Raw genomic sequence first — 17926 nt, forward strand, 5'->3', positions numbered from 1 at the left:
TATGGCCTCACTACAGCAGTGACTTTGTAGACTTTGATTTGCAAGTCAATTATTATTACTGTACTGTACTAACTTTTCAGCATCTACACTATACAGTATATAATTTTTCATGGCATTTGTACTCACCTATCTGACCCTTATTCCCAGCTTCAGTCACCTCACGCCCAACTACACCTACAGGTGTGGTGACCCCTCGCCCACCCATCACAACTGTTACACCAGTCCCTACTGGGAAGTGCAAAGTAGACAGAGATTGTCGTGATTCTGAAAGGTGTCGCTTAGGGTCATGTATAGATCCATGTGTGGTTGGGTCCCCATGTGGCCTCAATGCTGAATGTAGTGTGAGGCTACATAGAACTGCATGTTCTTGCCCAGCTGGTTATACTGGAAATCCACGCAACGAGTGCCTGAAAGGTACCCTTCATGTTCTCTGTAAAGTTTTTCTTATCACAGTTCAGTCTTGACAGTATCATTTTGATCAGTCTAAGTAGTTGAATGTAAAGGTTTTTTCCTAGTCTGTGTGATTTGGATCAAATGAGTATTAATTGGTGATGAGAACTACTAATATTAATACTGTACTGTACTTCAACTCAAGTGATAATACAACAGGCAACAATTTTTCTCATTATAAAAATAAATTTGAACACTTAAAAGATGCAGAAGTAATTTCAAAATTTTCAAAATACTCACTGTAAATTAGAATACAGTACTATTGCCTAGTAAATAAAAGAGTGCAGTGTTTTGTCAGCGATCAGTCTCCTTTGATTGCTTGTTGAAGTATAGTAGGAAACGAGATTGATTTATAACAAAACATCAAAACTTTTGTAGCTGTTCATACTTGAATAATCAGACTATCCTATGCAGTACTTCTTGACATTTGAAATTTTTTGTTAAATAATTGATCATGGTTTAAGTCTGATTTTCATGTAAAATATCATAAAGTTGTGATGTATATATGAAAAATTATCATGAATTATTTTCATGTCATTGGAAGTGCTTTTGCCTTATTACATGGAAAAAAATCTTATACTGCTTTTTATCAAGAGTGTATGTACTGTGTGAATGCATCTGAATATATATACTACTGCATTTATTACTTTTTAATATAAGGACAGTTAAGAGTTCACATTTCTTGACGGTGTGACCATACAAATCAGTATTGTACAGTACTGTTTAACTTCTTAGCAATGATAAAAGCATAGTTTTACCAAGAATGGGAATGGTCTGATAATTTAGCACCTCCATGGTAATCTTAAATTAACAATCAGTTGAGAATTACTGTTTTTCCATAATTCTTAAATTGAAGTATGGTTGGGCAGGAAATTCACTTACATATAGTTTTTCTGATTTAGTAACTATTGTATATAAGGCAGTCCCTGGTTATCGGCGGGATTCCGTTCTGATGGTGTGATGATAACCAAAAATCTACGATTTTCGGTGCCTTTTCGGCTATTTGCGGGGCTTATCGGCGCCGAAAATTGACGATTTTCAGTTATCGGCGTCAATACCCAGTTATCGGTGCTGGTAAGCGGAAATCGGCGATTTTTGGCGCCAAAAATTGCCAATTTTCATCGCTAGACAAGCCCCCGTGAAACCAGATCACTGATAACCAAGCCCACCGATAACCAGGGACTGCCTGCAGAATTTCATTAGAATTACAGTACTTTAAATTTATAAAACTGGTAAGACTGTTGCTTTCCTCATGTGTGAATAAGGAAGAATGTAAAAAGGATTGACAACTGACTGACCCCTTATCTGTTCTGACTTACCACCAGTCCCTCCTCCTGGCTGCAGCTCTGATCTAGAGTGCCCCCCATCAAAAGTTTGCCATAATCGTGACTGCAGGGATCCATGTGACTTGGCCAATCCTTGCACTGCTAATGCCCAGTGTGATACAGTCAGCCACCGCCCTGTGTGTACTTGTCAACCGGGCTTCACAGGCGATCCCTACATTTTCTGCAGCATTGACAATGTTATCAGTAAGATGACTTATCAGGCCCTTGTTGTTCTGTCTCCTGGATTTCTAAATCTAACTATGGTTATTCTTTGAAAGAGTTCAGGGCTGAAAAAGACATTTTTCATTGTCATCAGTAGACTTGATATTTTAAAGGTCATTTCATAGCTAATGGCAGTGATTGTCAGTCAGACATGAATTTTTTCACTGAATATTCCTTTAGGCTCTAAGCGTGCTTCACTCCCTCCAGTTCAGAAATATGATAATTTAAATAACTAAATATTTTAATAATGTTACACATATATGGAACATATTCAGTTGCAATACAGTGCCACCTCACTTGACCCTTTAACCATAGAAAACCCACTAACCTGGATACCCTCAGCTGCGGGTTGCCGTGGCGATGGTGACTGCCCTTCCACACAAGCTTGCATTAACAATGCCTGTCGTTACCCTTGTGAAGATGATCCATGTGGAACTAATGCCGAATGCATCAACAGTGACCATAATGCCCAGTGCAGGTGCCGCAATGGGTTTGAAGGGGACCCTCTGAAGGGATGTACACCTGGTAAGTTATTAAGCACTCCTGCAGATCTTCACTGGGATGTCTCATTATTCAGATGATCTTTTTAGTCATTTATTTATTTCCTCCTTTTATAGTCATTTTGTTATTGAAAAATGGGAGATTATATAGGCTTAGGACCATTATAACTTTATCTATCTGTACAGTATTTTATGACTGTTGTGTGGGGCAGGGGGAGTGAGTTTGAATTGGAACGGTGGAACTTGATTAAGGTGTATGAACTTAGGAGTTAATGTTCTAGAACTATGTTTTACTGTTATGTCATATTTATAGTAAGGATTATAATTATTTTGAGAACATCTAATTCTCAGAAATGTTCTTCCATATTGTACCTTCAGTAAAACTAACAGAATCAAAACACATCCAACTAAAAAGTGTTTAGTGTACTGTACATTGTTATGCATTTAGAAAATTGTCACCTGTATTTTTTTTACATGTATGTATGCTTTGGTATTTGGTCACAAGACTACTAATATTTGAGTGTTATTTTGGGCTTTAAATAAAAAATTATTTACCTAGCTCATGAAAACCTTTTTCAAAAGCTGTTTAAGTAATAATTGGGTATTTTTAGAATTAGGTACTGCAGTGTACAGTAAAAGGTGAATGATATGTTATAAAAGTTACTTGAAACGGATTAATGGATACTCATTTCCAGTAACAATTCATTTATGCATTCCCAAAGTACAGATCAAAACATGAGCTTAAGCATACTGAGCAGTAGCTGTAATGTATTTCCTTAGAATGAAAGATTTAACAGCACACACCAGTGTATTAACATAAGTGCTTTTTTTTTTTTTTTTTTTTTTTTTTTTTGACTTGATTGACTGGCGGGATTGCGACTATTAACAGTTGGATGTTTCACCGCTGATGACTGTGCCTTGACAGAAGAATGCTACAGTGGCCAGTGCGTAAGTCCCTGCCGCCCTGCCAGTAACCCCTGCCCCTCATCTGCATCTTGCCTTGTCCTTAATCACGCTGCCACATGTATGTGCCCCCAGGGTCACACTGGTTTGCCCCTTCAGGGCTGTGTACCGCTTCCTACTTGTGGTTTTAATTCGGAGTGTCCTTTAGATCAAACATGCATTGATCGTATTTGCAGAGACCCTTGTGAGACAACTCCTTGTCCTCAAGGATCTCTGTGTCGTGCTGAAAATCATCGACCAGTTTGTTTTTGCCCGCCAGGGTTTACTGGAAATCCAAAAGCAGAATGTGTACGTAGTGGGTGTAGTACAGATAATGAATGCCCTGCTAGGAAGGTATGCAAAGAAGGGCAATGTGTAGACCCTTGTCAAGAGTGTGGTCAGGGGGCACTGTGTCAGTTGGTAGGCAGGACTACAATCTGCCTTTGCCCTGGAGGCTTTACTGGAAACCCTAGATTTTCATGTGAACCAAGTAAGACCAACTTCCCATGCTTTCATAACTTTAGTGCTTATTTTGTGGTGACTTGTCATATTCTGTTATATTTTATTTTTAGTTTTGACATCTTGTTTATCCTCCTACCGCTGCATTGCATTACTATCTCTAAGAAGAGGTGCTCTCTTGTGTGGCCCTTGCCAATCTGTCAGACTTTAAGACTCAAGTATGTATCCCGCCTGACTTTGACACTTCTATTTAGTCCCTGGTTTCTGCTCATCGGACAACGAGTGCCAGCTCAAGGAGGCCTGTGTGGGTGGTGAGTGCCGTAACCCATGCACAATAGTCCCACCTCCTTGTGGTGTGGCTGCGCGATGTCTTGTCATTAACCACCGAACCATCTGCCAGTGCCCAGATGGTTATGAGGGTGATCCCCGCGACCTTTGTTCCCCAGGTAACCCACTCACACCTCTGTGCATCGCCTGGATATTCCTGTAACTTTCCTCTCACCCTCCTTTTGTTCATGAGGAATGATAGAACTTTACAGTATTAATATCCTGGGCACATATGAGCTTGTGCATGACTTCATGACTTTGACTGCCTGGGTCAAGTATGACTCCACTTCTCCTGCTTCTCTTTAATAATTCCTAATATTTTTAATGGTCATTCATTGGTGTATCATCAACCTATATTTTGATGAAGAAGTGTTTAGACTCATATCTGTATTGAAACAACTTAGAGCTAGTCTACTCCTGCATGATAGTGAAAGTATGTTACATATTTTTCATCTTGATTGAAGTGCACGGATTATTAATCATAGTGTCCCTTGAAGGCTTTGTCGGAAGTTTCAGGCTTCATGCATGAGTACCTTGGTATGCAGTATTTTATCTGGCTGACCTCAGAGCTTCTTTCAAGATAGATTTTCAACACTAAATTTCAATCTATTCTCATACTCATATAACTTTTTATTTTATATACTGTATTTAGCCCTAATTTCACCTGTTTTCTTATGTTACTTATTGAAATTTTGTTGTTTGCTTACTCTTGTATATTTCTTTATCACAGAAAGGTCAAATATTTTAAGATTGATCTCATTAAATCATAGATGAAGAATATTGTTTACTGCTGTGTATAATTCTGCACTACCTCACAATGATGCACAAACTTCCAAGATAACAGTTGTGATCTGTATGTGAACACAGAAACACTCTTTAGAAACATAAGAGTTTTGCTCACTTTTCAAACCTTTTCAGATCTCATTATGAACTAATGCATATTCCTTCCCAAGATGACAGTCATGACTGCTTTTGAAGACTTTGATATTAAACTGACAATAATTTACTGACATCCATAACCTTCACTAAATAACATTATCTTACTTCACTGTACCAATTTCTTCGGCTGCGACCGGTCATTTCGAATACGATCATTTCGTGTCGGCGGTATTTCAGGTATATCATAATAGAGTCTGACATCAGCTATTGCACTTCACTCTTTTACATTGTTTACCAAGGTGTAATCCATCACCTGGTATCTTACTAACCTGTTACTTAACTTTTTTCCTGTAGTGGGAGTTGTTGAGCCAGGCTGTCAGTACAACAGAGACTGCCCAAGAGATAAAGCCTGTGACAGATTCTCTCGCACGTGTATTGATCCATGCGATGAAAGTGCTTGTGCACCAACTGCCATATGCCAGGCCATCAACCACCAGCCAAACTGTGTATGTCCTGCAGGATACAGTGGAAACCCTAACATTGAGTGTGTAAAGCGTAAGTCCATCGGATTTTCTGTAGTTGCTACCCATGATTCTTCTCTATATATTTTTTTTTTATCATATTTGACAGTGGATAGTTTGGTATAGTTTTTTCATTATATTTAGAAATCAGACTACTGTAGATACATGTACTGTATATTTTTACTAATACGGGAAGCTATAGGAAGGACAGTATTGTAGGTGAAAGCATATTGTAAATTAGAATTACAGTATAAAATTTTTCATTGTTCCTAGTGTGGGCACACAATTATTAAAATATATGGCCAACATTAAAGTAAGTCAAAACAACGACCGTTTTAGCCAAAGGTAGGGTTCCAAAGATCAAACAATTGACCTCAGGGTGATGTACATTTTTTATGTTGCAAAAATTAAAAGTTATCTTCATAAATATTCCACATAATATTAAAACTATGTACAGTAATCACTTTTGAATGTCTGCAAATGGCCGTAGTAATATGTTATGGTTTTTTTTATTAAATAACAAAGAATGATAAACAAGTGAAGGTCTTGACATTAAAAGAATAAGCTGTAAGTTTCTGTAATCTATAGACTTTCAAGTACTATAAGAAACAGTGTCCCACAAGAGGAGAGCAGTTGTTCATACTTGCTGTATGCTAGCATCTAAGCAGATTTATTGACACTATAAATGAGCAGTACATATGGGCTTTTTATATCCATTCCTAATCTTCATTCATAGGGATTTCAGTCCTCTGTATCATGTTATAACAGACTGTTGTTAGTGCATTAATTATTTTGAATCTGATATTTTTTCTGAAAATGCATATATCAGATTCCTTTGCATAGATTCTTGCCCTATATTATAAAACTGTTACATGATATTCTAAAAATTTTAGTTTTAAATGTTGTTATTATTTTTATACTATTTTTAAATTTTATTATTTTTTTCTTTAAAAAAAATATACCAAAACTGACAAGTGTGACCTTGTTAATCATTCACATTGTGACATTATAACCAAATGGATGAAACTAAGCGAGTAATTCAGAGCAGAAATACAGTTTTTACTCTTCAAACAGAGTGAAAAACATTTAATCCGGGAATATGGGAGAGCAAACTTCACCCAAAATGTTAATGATTTCCCACATGGGAAATTCTGGGTAGACACATGAGTTGAATCATTGATTCCAAACATTGTTCTTTTTTGGGCCATGATATAAAGCTCAGCATAGAGTACTTGCTTATGCTTTTTATTTATAAAGCTGCTTAAGATATTTTACTGGGTTCATGAGCAATTTGATAGATACTGTAGTAATGTAAAATTGTTGTTACTGCTGCTTGTTTATTGCTTTCATGTGGTATTCCACAAAAGTAAGTGGCCAGACAATTTTGTCTTTGCATTTCATTGTTTTGGATGTAGTTTACTGGACTGTGGTTGTAATGTTTACATAAGTGCACTCAGTAAGCATTTTAAGCTATGTCCTATTTATAAGTGCTTTTGTGTTGTCTGTTTTTTGTGCTGTGTTGAAGCTAACATTTTGCATTAACATTCATATTTTTGTTGCCTCATGATATTCCACCACTTTACTGTGTTTAAATGATGTACTGTGTTAAAAAATGTTGCCACATTCAGAATATTTCTGTAACTTTTAATTATTGAAATAGATTACGTACAATTAATTACTGTATTCTAATTTATGGTGAAGCAGTTCCATCCACTCAAATAACTTAGTATGATTACTTCCATTCAGTGTCCGCACTGATACTGAAGGTGGCATCATCTGTGCTTATTCACAGTACAGTACAGTACATGCCTTGAATATCTGTGTACTGTACAGTTACATAGATATAGTAGTTCTACCCTTGTGCTAACCTCACTGTCCATGGCATACTCTTCCCCTTGTAGAGGCGTGTATCACTAATGATACCTGCGCTCCTGACACAACCTGTGTGTATGGCCAGTGCATAAAACCTTGCATAGCCATCAGGTGTCCTGCCAACGCTCAATGTATTGGACTGGGTCGCAATGCACAGTGCATTTGTAACCCAGGGTATAGAGGGAACGACTGTGACCAGAGTAAGACTGATTCTTTTCCTGTCACTTATACCAATTCTTCTTTTAATAAAATGACATTTCAAAAACTCAAGTCGAATGTAAAAGTTATCCATATGTTTCATGCAAAATTTACGTAATGTCTCTTAAAAGAGATGGACACCACAATGTATTTTTCGGCCAAACAATATTGCTAAATTTGTTGCAGTTTTACGTTATAACTGTTTTGTAAAGGCAGCATTCATTTTTAGTGAGGAATCTTTCTTTTGTTGAAATTTAACTTTCATATTACAATTAGAATAAAAGTAGCAGTTATTCATATGAAGCAAAGTTCAGAAGTTAAGTTTTAAAAGTGTAATTCAGTTACACACTACTCAATTTGAGATAAGAGAATACTCTTGCCATTATTCGATCTACTATGAATTTAGTATTTTCCTTTGTCATTGTTACTTGTAGTTTTTGGGAATATTATACTGTACTTGTAAGTCTTATTTGCTCTGTCATTTATCCATTTCTGCATTAATTATAAATACAACATATTTTCTTCCAATATGTTACATTACTTTGTATTCTTTAAGCAACTTTCTTAATTTTCTATTGACTTGCTATGAAAAAACTAGTTGAATTCAGTAAAGATTTCAATGTTCAGTATTTATTCAAAATTAAATTTGTCAAGATACTCATTTTAAAGCCTGCTTTATGACTGATGACACCTCATGACAGCTTTTAATCCAGTGCTTTCTTGCCTTTAGTTTCCTCCGCTGGTTGCGCTTCTGATGATGCTTGTGTTAGCAGTGAGGCTTGCATAGGAGGCAGTTGCCTTAACCCCTGCCAAGTGAATAACCCCTGTGCACCTGATGCTGTTTGTTCGGTTGTACTCCACAAACCCAACTGCACCTGTCCCAAGGGGTCATTTGGGGATCCCTATGTCATCTGTAGCCTCAGTGAGATATGTCTCAGACTTAACTGACAAATTGCATGCTACTTAATGACAGTATCCAGATCTCAAGTAGTTTCAAAGACGACTATAGCTTGTGCTTATGCCATCAGATTTTTGTATTCAGATTGTAATATTCTTGATCTGTTAAATACAGTATGGTACTGTATTACTGTAGTAGTTTTAAACTGATTTAGTTGTAGTTACTCAAAAGGACTTAACAAAGACTAAACGTTAGCTAGCGTGGTGGAAAGATGTTCAAGGTTTGAACCAAAGACTGGGATGTTTTTGGGAGTGATCGAATAAATAAAAACCATAATTGAAGTGTGTCTTTATTTTATATTAATGCAAACTGAAGGGCTTATCAGAAATAGTGATTTAAAGCAAAAACAATAGGCTTATTAAGTTAAAAGGTGTTGTGGAAATATAGGAAGAAGTATGTAAGATGGTTGTAATGTCTAAATGAAATTAAAGCCTTGAAGTTTTTACAGCAGTTATGTAATTATGTACAGTACTTTGTTGGGTTTTACTGTTAGAATCTAACATTATCATATTTAAAAAACATACTGAAGGTTCATTCTGAGAACTGACTGCTATTTTAAGAAAATTATTTGCCTTCTTATTTACTTCTTGATAAACTTATTCTTTTGAAGCAATCAGTTTCTTAGGTTATTTTCATGTGGCCCAAAAACCCAATGTTGAGTATGGTAATCTAACAAAAAACCAATTTTTGCATTATAAACTGATGCTCACTGACAGCAGCAGTTGTCTAAAGTCAAAATGATCCATACTCACCCCTTTCGTAAGAGTACACTATTGAATACAGTAGGGACTTTATGGTAAACTTAGCAAAGCTTGAATATTATAGTGATGCCTAGGAACATAGTAATAAAGTAGACAGGAAGATCTGATTATCTTTTACAGCCAGAGATAGGCTTTCATGCCTTTTCTCACAGTTCTTAAGACTGGCTTTACGTATTGTATACTGTACCATGAATAAATTTTAATATCATGATATATGCATTAGCCCAAGATATTCTGTCATCCTTTTTCAGCAGTGTCAGTAGGAAGAGTTATTAACTTTCACTTGGACAATCACATTTGAAAGTAATTTTGTAATCTGAATATTGTCTCGAAGAACAACCAAATATTTCCTTTCATGGTATATTACAATTGTGCATGTGTTATTGACTTTTCCAATTGACATAATAATTTGTGCTGATTATTTGTAATAAATTTATTTCTGAAAAGTAAAGGCAGTATAACCATAGAGTTTTAAGGAATATTTATATCATTGCAATGATGGATGCATTGTATCAGAAAATTTTAAAATTTCACTAAAATGAATTATTTTTCTGTCACACAGCTGTTGGATGTAAGGATAACAGTTTGTGCCCACCATCACAAGCTTGTATCAACAATCAATGTCAAGATCCATGTCAGTGTGGCTTAAATGCCATTTGTGAGGTAACCCAACATCGAGCTACCTGCCGTTGTCCACCTGGATATATTGGCAATCCACTTAGAAGTTGCCAAGTTCCTGTTAATCCATGTGATTCAGATCCTTGTGGCGAGGGTGCTTTATGTGAACTGGACAATGGCAACCCTATTTGCGTGTGTCCTAAAGGCTCAACGGGTAATCCCTTCGAAAAATGCAGTAAGTACACCAGAGACTTTACTGGTATATTTTCTGGACGTTTTGTAGTATTAGATTTTTTGCGGTAGTGTACCATAATTACAAATTTTATATAGATTAACTTTCATATTTTCTCTTTCGTTCAGTACCTGAAGGTGATGACTGTGAGCCTAACCCCTGTGGACCAAATTCTGGTTGTCGTTTAGTAAATGGTGCACCTATATGTTTCTGTATGCCAGAGTTTGTTGGCAATCCTCCAAGTACACCTTGTAAACCACCATCTAACCCATGTGAACCATCACCGTGTGGACCAAATACAGATTGTAACATTGTTAATGGATTCCATCGGTGCACATGTAAAACTGGTTACATAGGAAATCCAAATACAATTCGTGGTTGTCAGCCACCAGTGAACCCTTGTGTACCTTCTCCCTGTGGTTCAGGAGCTCTTTGTGATCCTAATAAAAGTCCATTCTGTTACTGCCGACCAGGCCTAATTGGTGATCCATACACAGGGTGCAGAGGTAAGTTAATCTTCAAAGTTTTGTCTTGCAAGCAAATTTTGTATATTTATTCATTATTTTTATAAATTTATAATCTGAATATTGATTTCCTTCAAACTAAATGTTGGTTCCCTTGACAGAACCTCCTCCAACTTGTGGCCCTGGAGTATGTGGCCTGAATGCCGAGTGCTTTGTTCAAGGAGAGAACCTGCAGTGTCGATGCTTCCGCGGATATGAAGGTGACCCACAAGTGCAATGTATCTCTAAACCTGATAACCCTTGTGAGCCATCACCATGTGGTCCAAATACTCAGTGTTCCCTGGGTGCTAGCAATTTCCCTGTTTGTGCTTGTTCTCCAGGTTTCTTTGGAGAAGCAGATACCTTGGAAGGCTGTAAACCCGAATGCACAGTTGATGACGATTGTGACAGTGACCTAGCTTGCATTAACACTCGTTGCATCGACCCATGCCCAAGTGCATGTGGTATAAATTCTCTTTGTGAAGTAAATACTCATCGTCCAGTATGTTTCTGCCCAGCAGGATTTACTGGAAACCCCTATACACGTTGTGAAGAAAAATCTACCAAAGTTCCTCCTAAAGAAGAGCCATTACCTCCAGGTCCTTTAAATCCTTGTGTACCATCTCCATGTGGCCATAACACTGAATGTCATATTGAGAATTCCAAACCTGTGTGCTCATGCATTGGAGATTATATTGGAAACCCTCAAGACAAGTGCCATCCAGAATGTGTCAGCAATGCTGATTGTCCATTAGATAAGGCCTGTATTGACCAAAAGTGCCGTGACCCTTGTCCAGGACTGTGTGGCTTGAATGCCAAGTGTGAGGTGGTTAACCATAATCCCATTTGTTTCTGCCCAGGAGATCTTACTGGTGATCCCTTCAGATTCTGTGTTGAAAAACGTGAGTCCATACCTTGCATAGTATTCAGCAGAACATTTTATGGTGTTATAAAGTAACATATGTAATAAAAACTATAATTTGAAATTATTTTTATACCAATTGTGTAGCCCCATAAAGGGAAAATCTGGAAGAATATGTTGTTTCCCACACATTTCTCATTATTTTTTTCTTTTCACAGCTTTACCTCCAAGACCACCTGAATCCCCTTGTGAACCAAATCCATGCGGACCTAATTCTCAGTGTCGTCCAAATGCAGAGGGATCAAAACCTATTTGTTCCTGTTTGCCAGGATACTTTGGATCACCTTGCCGTCCTGAGTGCACTATAAACCCTGATTGTCCTATGAGCTTAGCCTGTGTCAATCTTAAGTGTGTAGATCCATGCAAAGGTTCTTGTGGCATTAATGCTCTTTGCAGTGTTGTGGCTCATAACCCAATTTGTCGCTGTCCTGATGGGCTGACAGGCGATCCATTTAATCGTTGCTTTGAAAAACGTAAGTAGACAGATATTTATCAGTTTAAACTCTTAAGAAATAATGGAGCAAAATAGAATTTATTAAAACTGCACCAGTTGTACCCTATTTTTGGTTTGTTATGTAATACTATACTCTGCAATGCATATACAGTACAGTTTTTTCAGGTAATAGGGGTTTGAAATAGTATTCTAGCAATAGTATTTATGATGCTAAAAACATCTGATAAATTTTAATATTTGTTTTGCATTTTGCATGAATTTAAATATTTTAAGGTAAATAAAATTTTAAACAAAATATAATGTACTGAACATATTTGTGTATGCAGCTGCTACGGAGCCTGTATCACCACCAGCACCTCCTCCTAAAGCACCCTGTACTCCCTCATGTGGTGCCAATGCAGAGTGCCAAGTTGCAAGTGGAACTGGCACTTGCACTTGTCTGAATGGTTTCTATGGAAACCCAGTTTTAGGTTGCACTCCTGAATGTGTAACAAACTCTGACTGTTCACCTTCCCGATCTTGTATCAATAATCGCTGTGTGGATCCTTGCGTGGGATCTTGTGGTGTTGGAGCACAGTGTAATGTGTTGAACCACAATCCAATTTGCTCGTGTCCTTCAGGCCATACTGGTGATCCATTCTCGGCTTGTCACTTGATGCCTCTTCAACCTGGTAGGAATACAAAAGTGGTGGCTTTTGAAAAATGTAACTTGCTAATATAATAGTAAAATTTTGATTATACCTTCTATTAAAGAGCTATGTACAGCACTGTATTTTCATGATTAGTGAGCAGTATGGCTGGAGACTTCTTACACAGTAATTAGGCTAATAGACATACAACAGAACCCTCAGTATCAAAGTTCACAAGCTACAATTTCATGAGCCAAGGAAATGAAAATGGTAATTTTGTAAATAACTGTTTTCTTTAAGATTTACATAGAAGTTATCTTAGCTTCGTATTCCACCGTGTCCTATTGAACATGAGTATATAGTAGCTTGGATGGTTATAAGTTTCTTTGCTTTAAGAAATACTGAAAGTTGATAAAGTTATATTAATGTATAGTCATTGATTTTCATCAGAATAATTTTAGAGCAGTTGATTTATGTAACTTAATTCAGCGTATCTTTGGGCTCAGCTGTATATACTTTATACAGTACAATGTACGCATATTCACATTAACTGGCACAAATTGCTGTTTTTAAATTTTTCCTGTCTGAAATCTATAGTCGGCTTGAAATTATTCTTCCGCTATACAGTAATTTCTCACCAGTAAAAAAAACATTGTTATACATAGAGATGGTGAGGTTTTTTCACAAATTTTTCATCAACCATTGTATCCATGAAGCTCTTTGAAATACAGTACCATTTTCATATTACCAGAGATACTGCTGTACTGCTAAGTACTCCTGGGATTAAGTCAGTCTGTGCGAATACAGTACAGTACCTATTTTGCTGTTGAAGTATATTTTTATATTACTAACCTTTTGGAAGGTAATTTCATTGAGAGCGATATCCAATTATTTCTTTTTATAGGAACATTATTTATTTAAAAATTAAAGCACATATAAGACCCATGTCTTTTACTGTAATCTAGCATTCTATGAAATTAAAAGGCCCATAAACCAAAATTCTGCCACTCCGCTTTCACCTGTGATTAGTACTGGAGTATTATCAGTAAAAAAATAAGGTTTTTGTGTCAATTTTAGTTTTATGGGCTATGTAATATTTCATTACACTACTCTTGTGTAAAAGTACACATGTTTAGTATGCCTTAAGCATCTACTTTATATGCCAGTTGTTGTCCTTTACAATAAGAGTAATTAATGAGACAGCCTGCTCTTTAATCATGAATGGAACACAGTACACTTGTACATCTAGTTTTATGGAATACAGTACCTGAATAACAAGATGGTGAGGTCCTGTGCTACTTAGTTTATTCTTTTTTCAGTCACTCCTCCACCAAGACCAGATAGACCATGTGATCCTAATCCTTGTGGAGACAATGCACGTTGTACACCAGCCGGAAAATTGGCACTGTGTACGTGCATCCCAGGTTTCCAGGGAGATCCTTATGTGCAGTGTCGACCTGATTGCATAGTCAGTAGTGATTGTTCCCTAGCTTTGGCTTGTATCAGTCAAAAGTGCCGAGACCCATGTCCAGGCTCTTGTGGTGTAAATGCCCTTTGCTCTGTGATAAGTCACAATCCAGTTTGTGTATGTCCAGCAGGATACACAGGAGACCCCTTCACTTCCTGCAGCGTGCAAGCTATTACACGTAAGAAGTTTTCCTCACTATAAAGATAATGTCTGACCCATTTGCAAAACAGCCATTCCTTCATTTATCTTTACAACTGCAATTATGGAATTGGAATATAGTATCTGGTAAAATTTTTTTGTTAAGATATATATATATATATATATATATATATATATATATATATATATATATATATATATATATATATATATATATATATATATATATATATATATATATAAAATGTTTTTACACATTTTTGAAATGTTATATCAAGCAGTTAGATAAAAGGAAAACTTTACCTCTTCTTTTTCTGCACCTATGTAGCTGTCCCTCCAGAAGCAGTTCTCAACCCTTGTGCCTCAAATCCCTGTGGACTCAGTGCTGAATGCAGAGTTCAGGGAGACCGAGTTGTATGTGAATGCCTTCCAGGAACCTTTGGTGATCCTTATACACCATCAGGATGTAAACCAGAGTGTGTTACAAACTTACAATGTCCCATGAACAAGGCATGTGTAAATCGTCGCTGTGCTGACCCATGTGTGGGTACATGTGGGTTGCAAGCTCAGTGCAGTGTTATTGCACACAACCCTATATGTCGATGTCCTCCGGGTTACACTGGAGACCCTTTCTATAGATGCATACCTAGTAAGAGATAGTTTTTTTATTTTTATATACTGCACTTTTACCTTATAGAAATGTCTATATCTGGTGAATAGTTACCTCTTAATGTACTGATGAATTCTTTTGAAATGCATGTATGAAACATTTAGAATCTCTTTCTTAATGTATATGCTGCATGACTGCATGTATTGTTTTGCCAGTTATTGAAGATGTCAAGCCAGAAGTAGAGCTGCCTCCAGTAGCAGTAGATCCCTGTGCTCAGTCACCTTGTGGACCAGCTGCTACATGCACAAGCAATGATGATCGACATACATGTACTTGCCAACCAGGGTATTTTGGTAATCCCTATGAGGGATGCAGACCAGAGTGCACAGTCAATTCAGACTGTCCACCAAGTCGTGCATGCATCAACCTCAAGTGTGTTGACCCATGTCCTGGTTCATGTGGTCTGAGTGCAGAGTGTCGCGTGCTTGGACATCAGCCAAACTGTTATTGCCCACCAGGGTACACTGGAAATCCATATGCACGATGCTACATTGATCGACGTAAGGAAAATTTTTTTAATATATGATGCTTGTTTTGTTTGAGTTGGAAGATGACTACTGCTAACAACTACTGACAGCATAAATCCTCTGGCATAGTCTTACACAGGCATGCCAAAAACATGGACTTTGTGACATCCACTTACTGTATATGCAGTGTACTTCTTGTATTATGACAATATAGGGCAAACCTTGGAAATCTGCATTTTAGGACATTACCAAACTTTGTACTAAAACTGTGTTTAGTACCTTGCTACAAGCCATCTACGGAAGACTTCATAGATTTTAAGACTTCAGGCTATTTCTCTTTTGTGCATGGAGTGACATATAAGAAACTTTTTCACAATTTTTGTCATTATAAATGCCATTGCCTCATGTAATGACTTTTACAAGGTGTGACAGACATACTAAAACAGTTGTGTACATGAGTGCCAATAGTAATTCAGACAGTGGCACCCATTCAGTCATCTCAGGCTCTCAGTCACTTCCAGAGTAATTGATTGCCAAACATTTCACAACTCTTCCTGGGCCGTTACAGTTAAGGGTCCCAACAGACCTACTCATATAGTACTGTATTATACTTGTGTACTGCAACTCTGAAGCAGGGTACAGTACCAAGAAATCACATTTTCTGGTGCATTATGGAAAATAAACATTTGTAGTAGCTTTTTCCGTCAGTCTGACAAGAAATTCAAAGAAGATTGTGCCAGCCCCTTTCCTTTGTTGCTTTGAGACATATAAAACCATGTCTGGAAAGTACTGTATATCATGATCAGTCTGAAGTTTTACCAATGACATTAAATAGGTGACATTTAGATTGACAAATTAACATATGCACTGATGAATTTGTCTGTGTTTGTAAGTAAACACTTACTTGCATACACAAAAAGTTAGTAATGTATAGCTTATGTAAGCTGAATGTGTTATAATTTATTCAATGACATAATTTAACTCTACCATTTCTTTTTGAAATGATTCATTTCAATAGGGCTCTGGTATGGTATTTCCATCCTTTCTTCCTTATTCCAGCAACAATACCAGATGAACCTCCTGTAGACAAAAATCCATGTGAGCCAAATCCATGTGGTCCAAACTCACAATGTCGCTCAGAATCAGATCGTCCAGTCTGTACCTGCAGTCCTGGTTATATTGGCAATCCACCAAGGTGAGCAGTAGAAAGAAATTCTTGATTATTTATGGTACTGTCTTATACTACAACTAAATAAATCATTAGTTTATTATCTTGCACTCACAGACATTTATGCAAATTATTTTCCTTTGCACAGTATTTCTGGTAACTTATCTACATCTTACATGCTGTTTCTTTGAGGAACTTGGGTTGATTTAATCATTTGTCTTTGGTTTGTTTTATATTTATCAGATGGTAGCAGAGTGAGCCATGAAAATAAGCTTAACAACTATTTTTCTCATTGTTTTTTAATTTTATAATTTTATTTACATCCTACCCTTTCTGCTGTTTCTGTTCTGTCTCGTAAGAATTAAATGTTAACTCATTGTACTTTTCAGTTAAAGTAAGTTTTTGCATTTATACCATCCTAATAAATTCAGTGTACTGTATTTTAAACTTTTGCCAACCTTATTTTTTATGTTTATTTTGTACTACAGTAACTGGGTAGGTCATTTCTACTTATGTTAAAAAAATAAACTTACAGTTTCATCATTCAGAAAAAATTTTATAAATACGTACCATATTGTTCTGAAAATGATAATTCTCAAAAAGTAAAACCTCATCTGAATGATCTACTTTATTTATCAGCCACATTAGCCACATTGTTATGAATATTTTTTGTTTGGCTATCATTTTTGATGTCATACATTTTTTAATGAATCTCTTAAATTGAATGTTAAGTTTAAAGTACAGGTTTATGTTAGGAACTATGTGGAGCTGCTGTTAGCTGTGAGATTTCTAGAAAAAACTCAAGTGTTGGTTATAATACATAGTCTGTTGGTCAGCAAACTGTTACTTATCAGAAGGCCAGACCCCCAAAGTGTGTTGAGATGCTACTGTACCCTGTAACAAAATTCCATCAAAATCTGAAATCCAAAAACTAGCAATATTTTTTCTTTTATTTATAGGTGTCGTCCTGAATGTGTTCTTAATTCAGATTGTCCACTAAATATGGCTTGCAGTAAGCAAAAATGTCAGGATCCTTGTCTAGGTGTCTGCGGTGTCAATGCTGAGTGTGAAGTTGTTAACCATAATCCAATCTGTTACTGCCCAAGTGACCTAACAGGCGATCCATTTGTGCGATGTATTAAACGTAAGTACTGTATTAGGGTTCCACTAACATTATGATTTATTTGTACTAACATCTCATGAGTGTGTGGCATTCCTTTTC

The 17926-nt window shown here is 36.6% G+C and overlaps 1 protein-coding gene across 1 annotated transcript in view; it reads left to right on the plus strand.

Moving 5' to 3' along the window:
- The window catches only part of LOC136847945 (uncharacterized), a 313292-nt gene that overhangs the window by 212289 nt on the left and 83077 nt on the right, over positions 1-17926 (plus strand). Inside the window, 16 exon segments of the mRNA XM_067119965.1 lie at positions 148-414; positions 1776-1979; positions 2340-2522; positions 3387-3929; positions 4153-4344; positions 5459-5659; positions 9977-10267; positions 10393-10770; positions 10890-11669; positions 11848-12162; positions 12470-12814; positions 14092-14418; positions 14728-15048; positions 15225-15569; positions 16596-16731; positions 17664-17848. Coding sequence (XP_066976066.1) covers positions 148-414; positions 1776-1979; positions 2340-2522; positions 3387-3929; positions 4153-4344; positions 5459-5659; positions 9977-10267; positions 10393-10770; positions 10890-11669; positions 11848-12162; positions 12470-12814; positions 14092-14418; positions 14728-15048; positions 15225-15569; positions 16596-16731; positions 17664-17848 — 5013 coding nt within the window.

Source organism: Macrobrachium rosenbergii, chromosome 18 (assembly GCF_040412425.1).
Source record: "Macrobrachium rosenbergii isolate ZJJX-2024 chromosome 18, ASM4041242v1, whole genome shotgun sequence".
Classification (NCBI taxonomy): Eukaryota; Metazoa; Arthropoda; class Malacostraca; order Decapoda; family Palaemonidae; genus Macrobrachium; species Macrobrachium rosenbergii.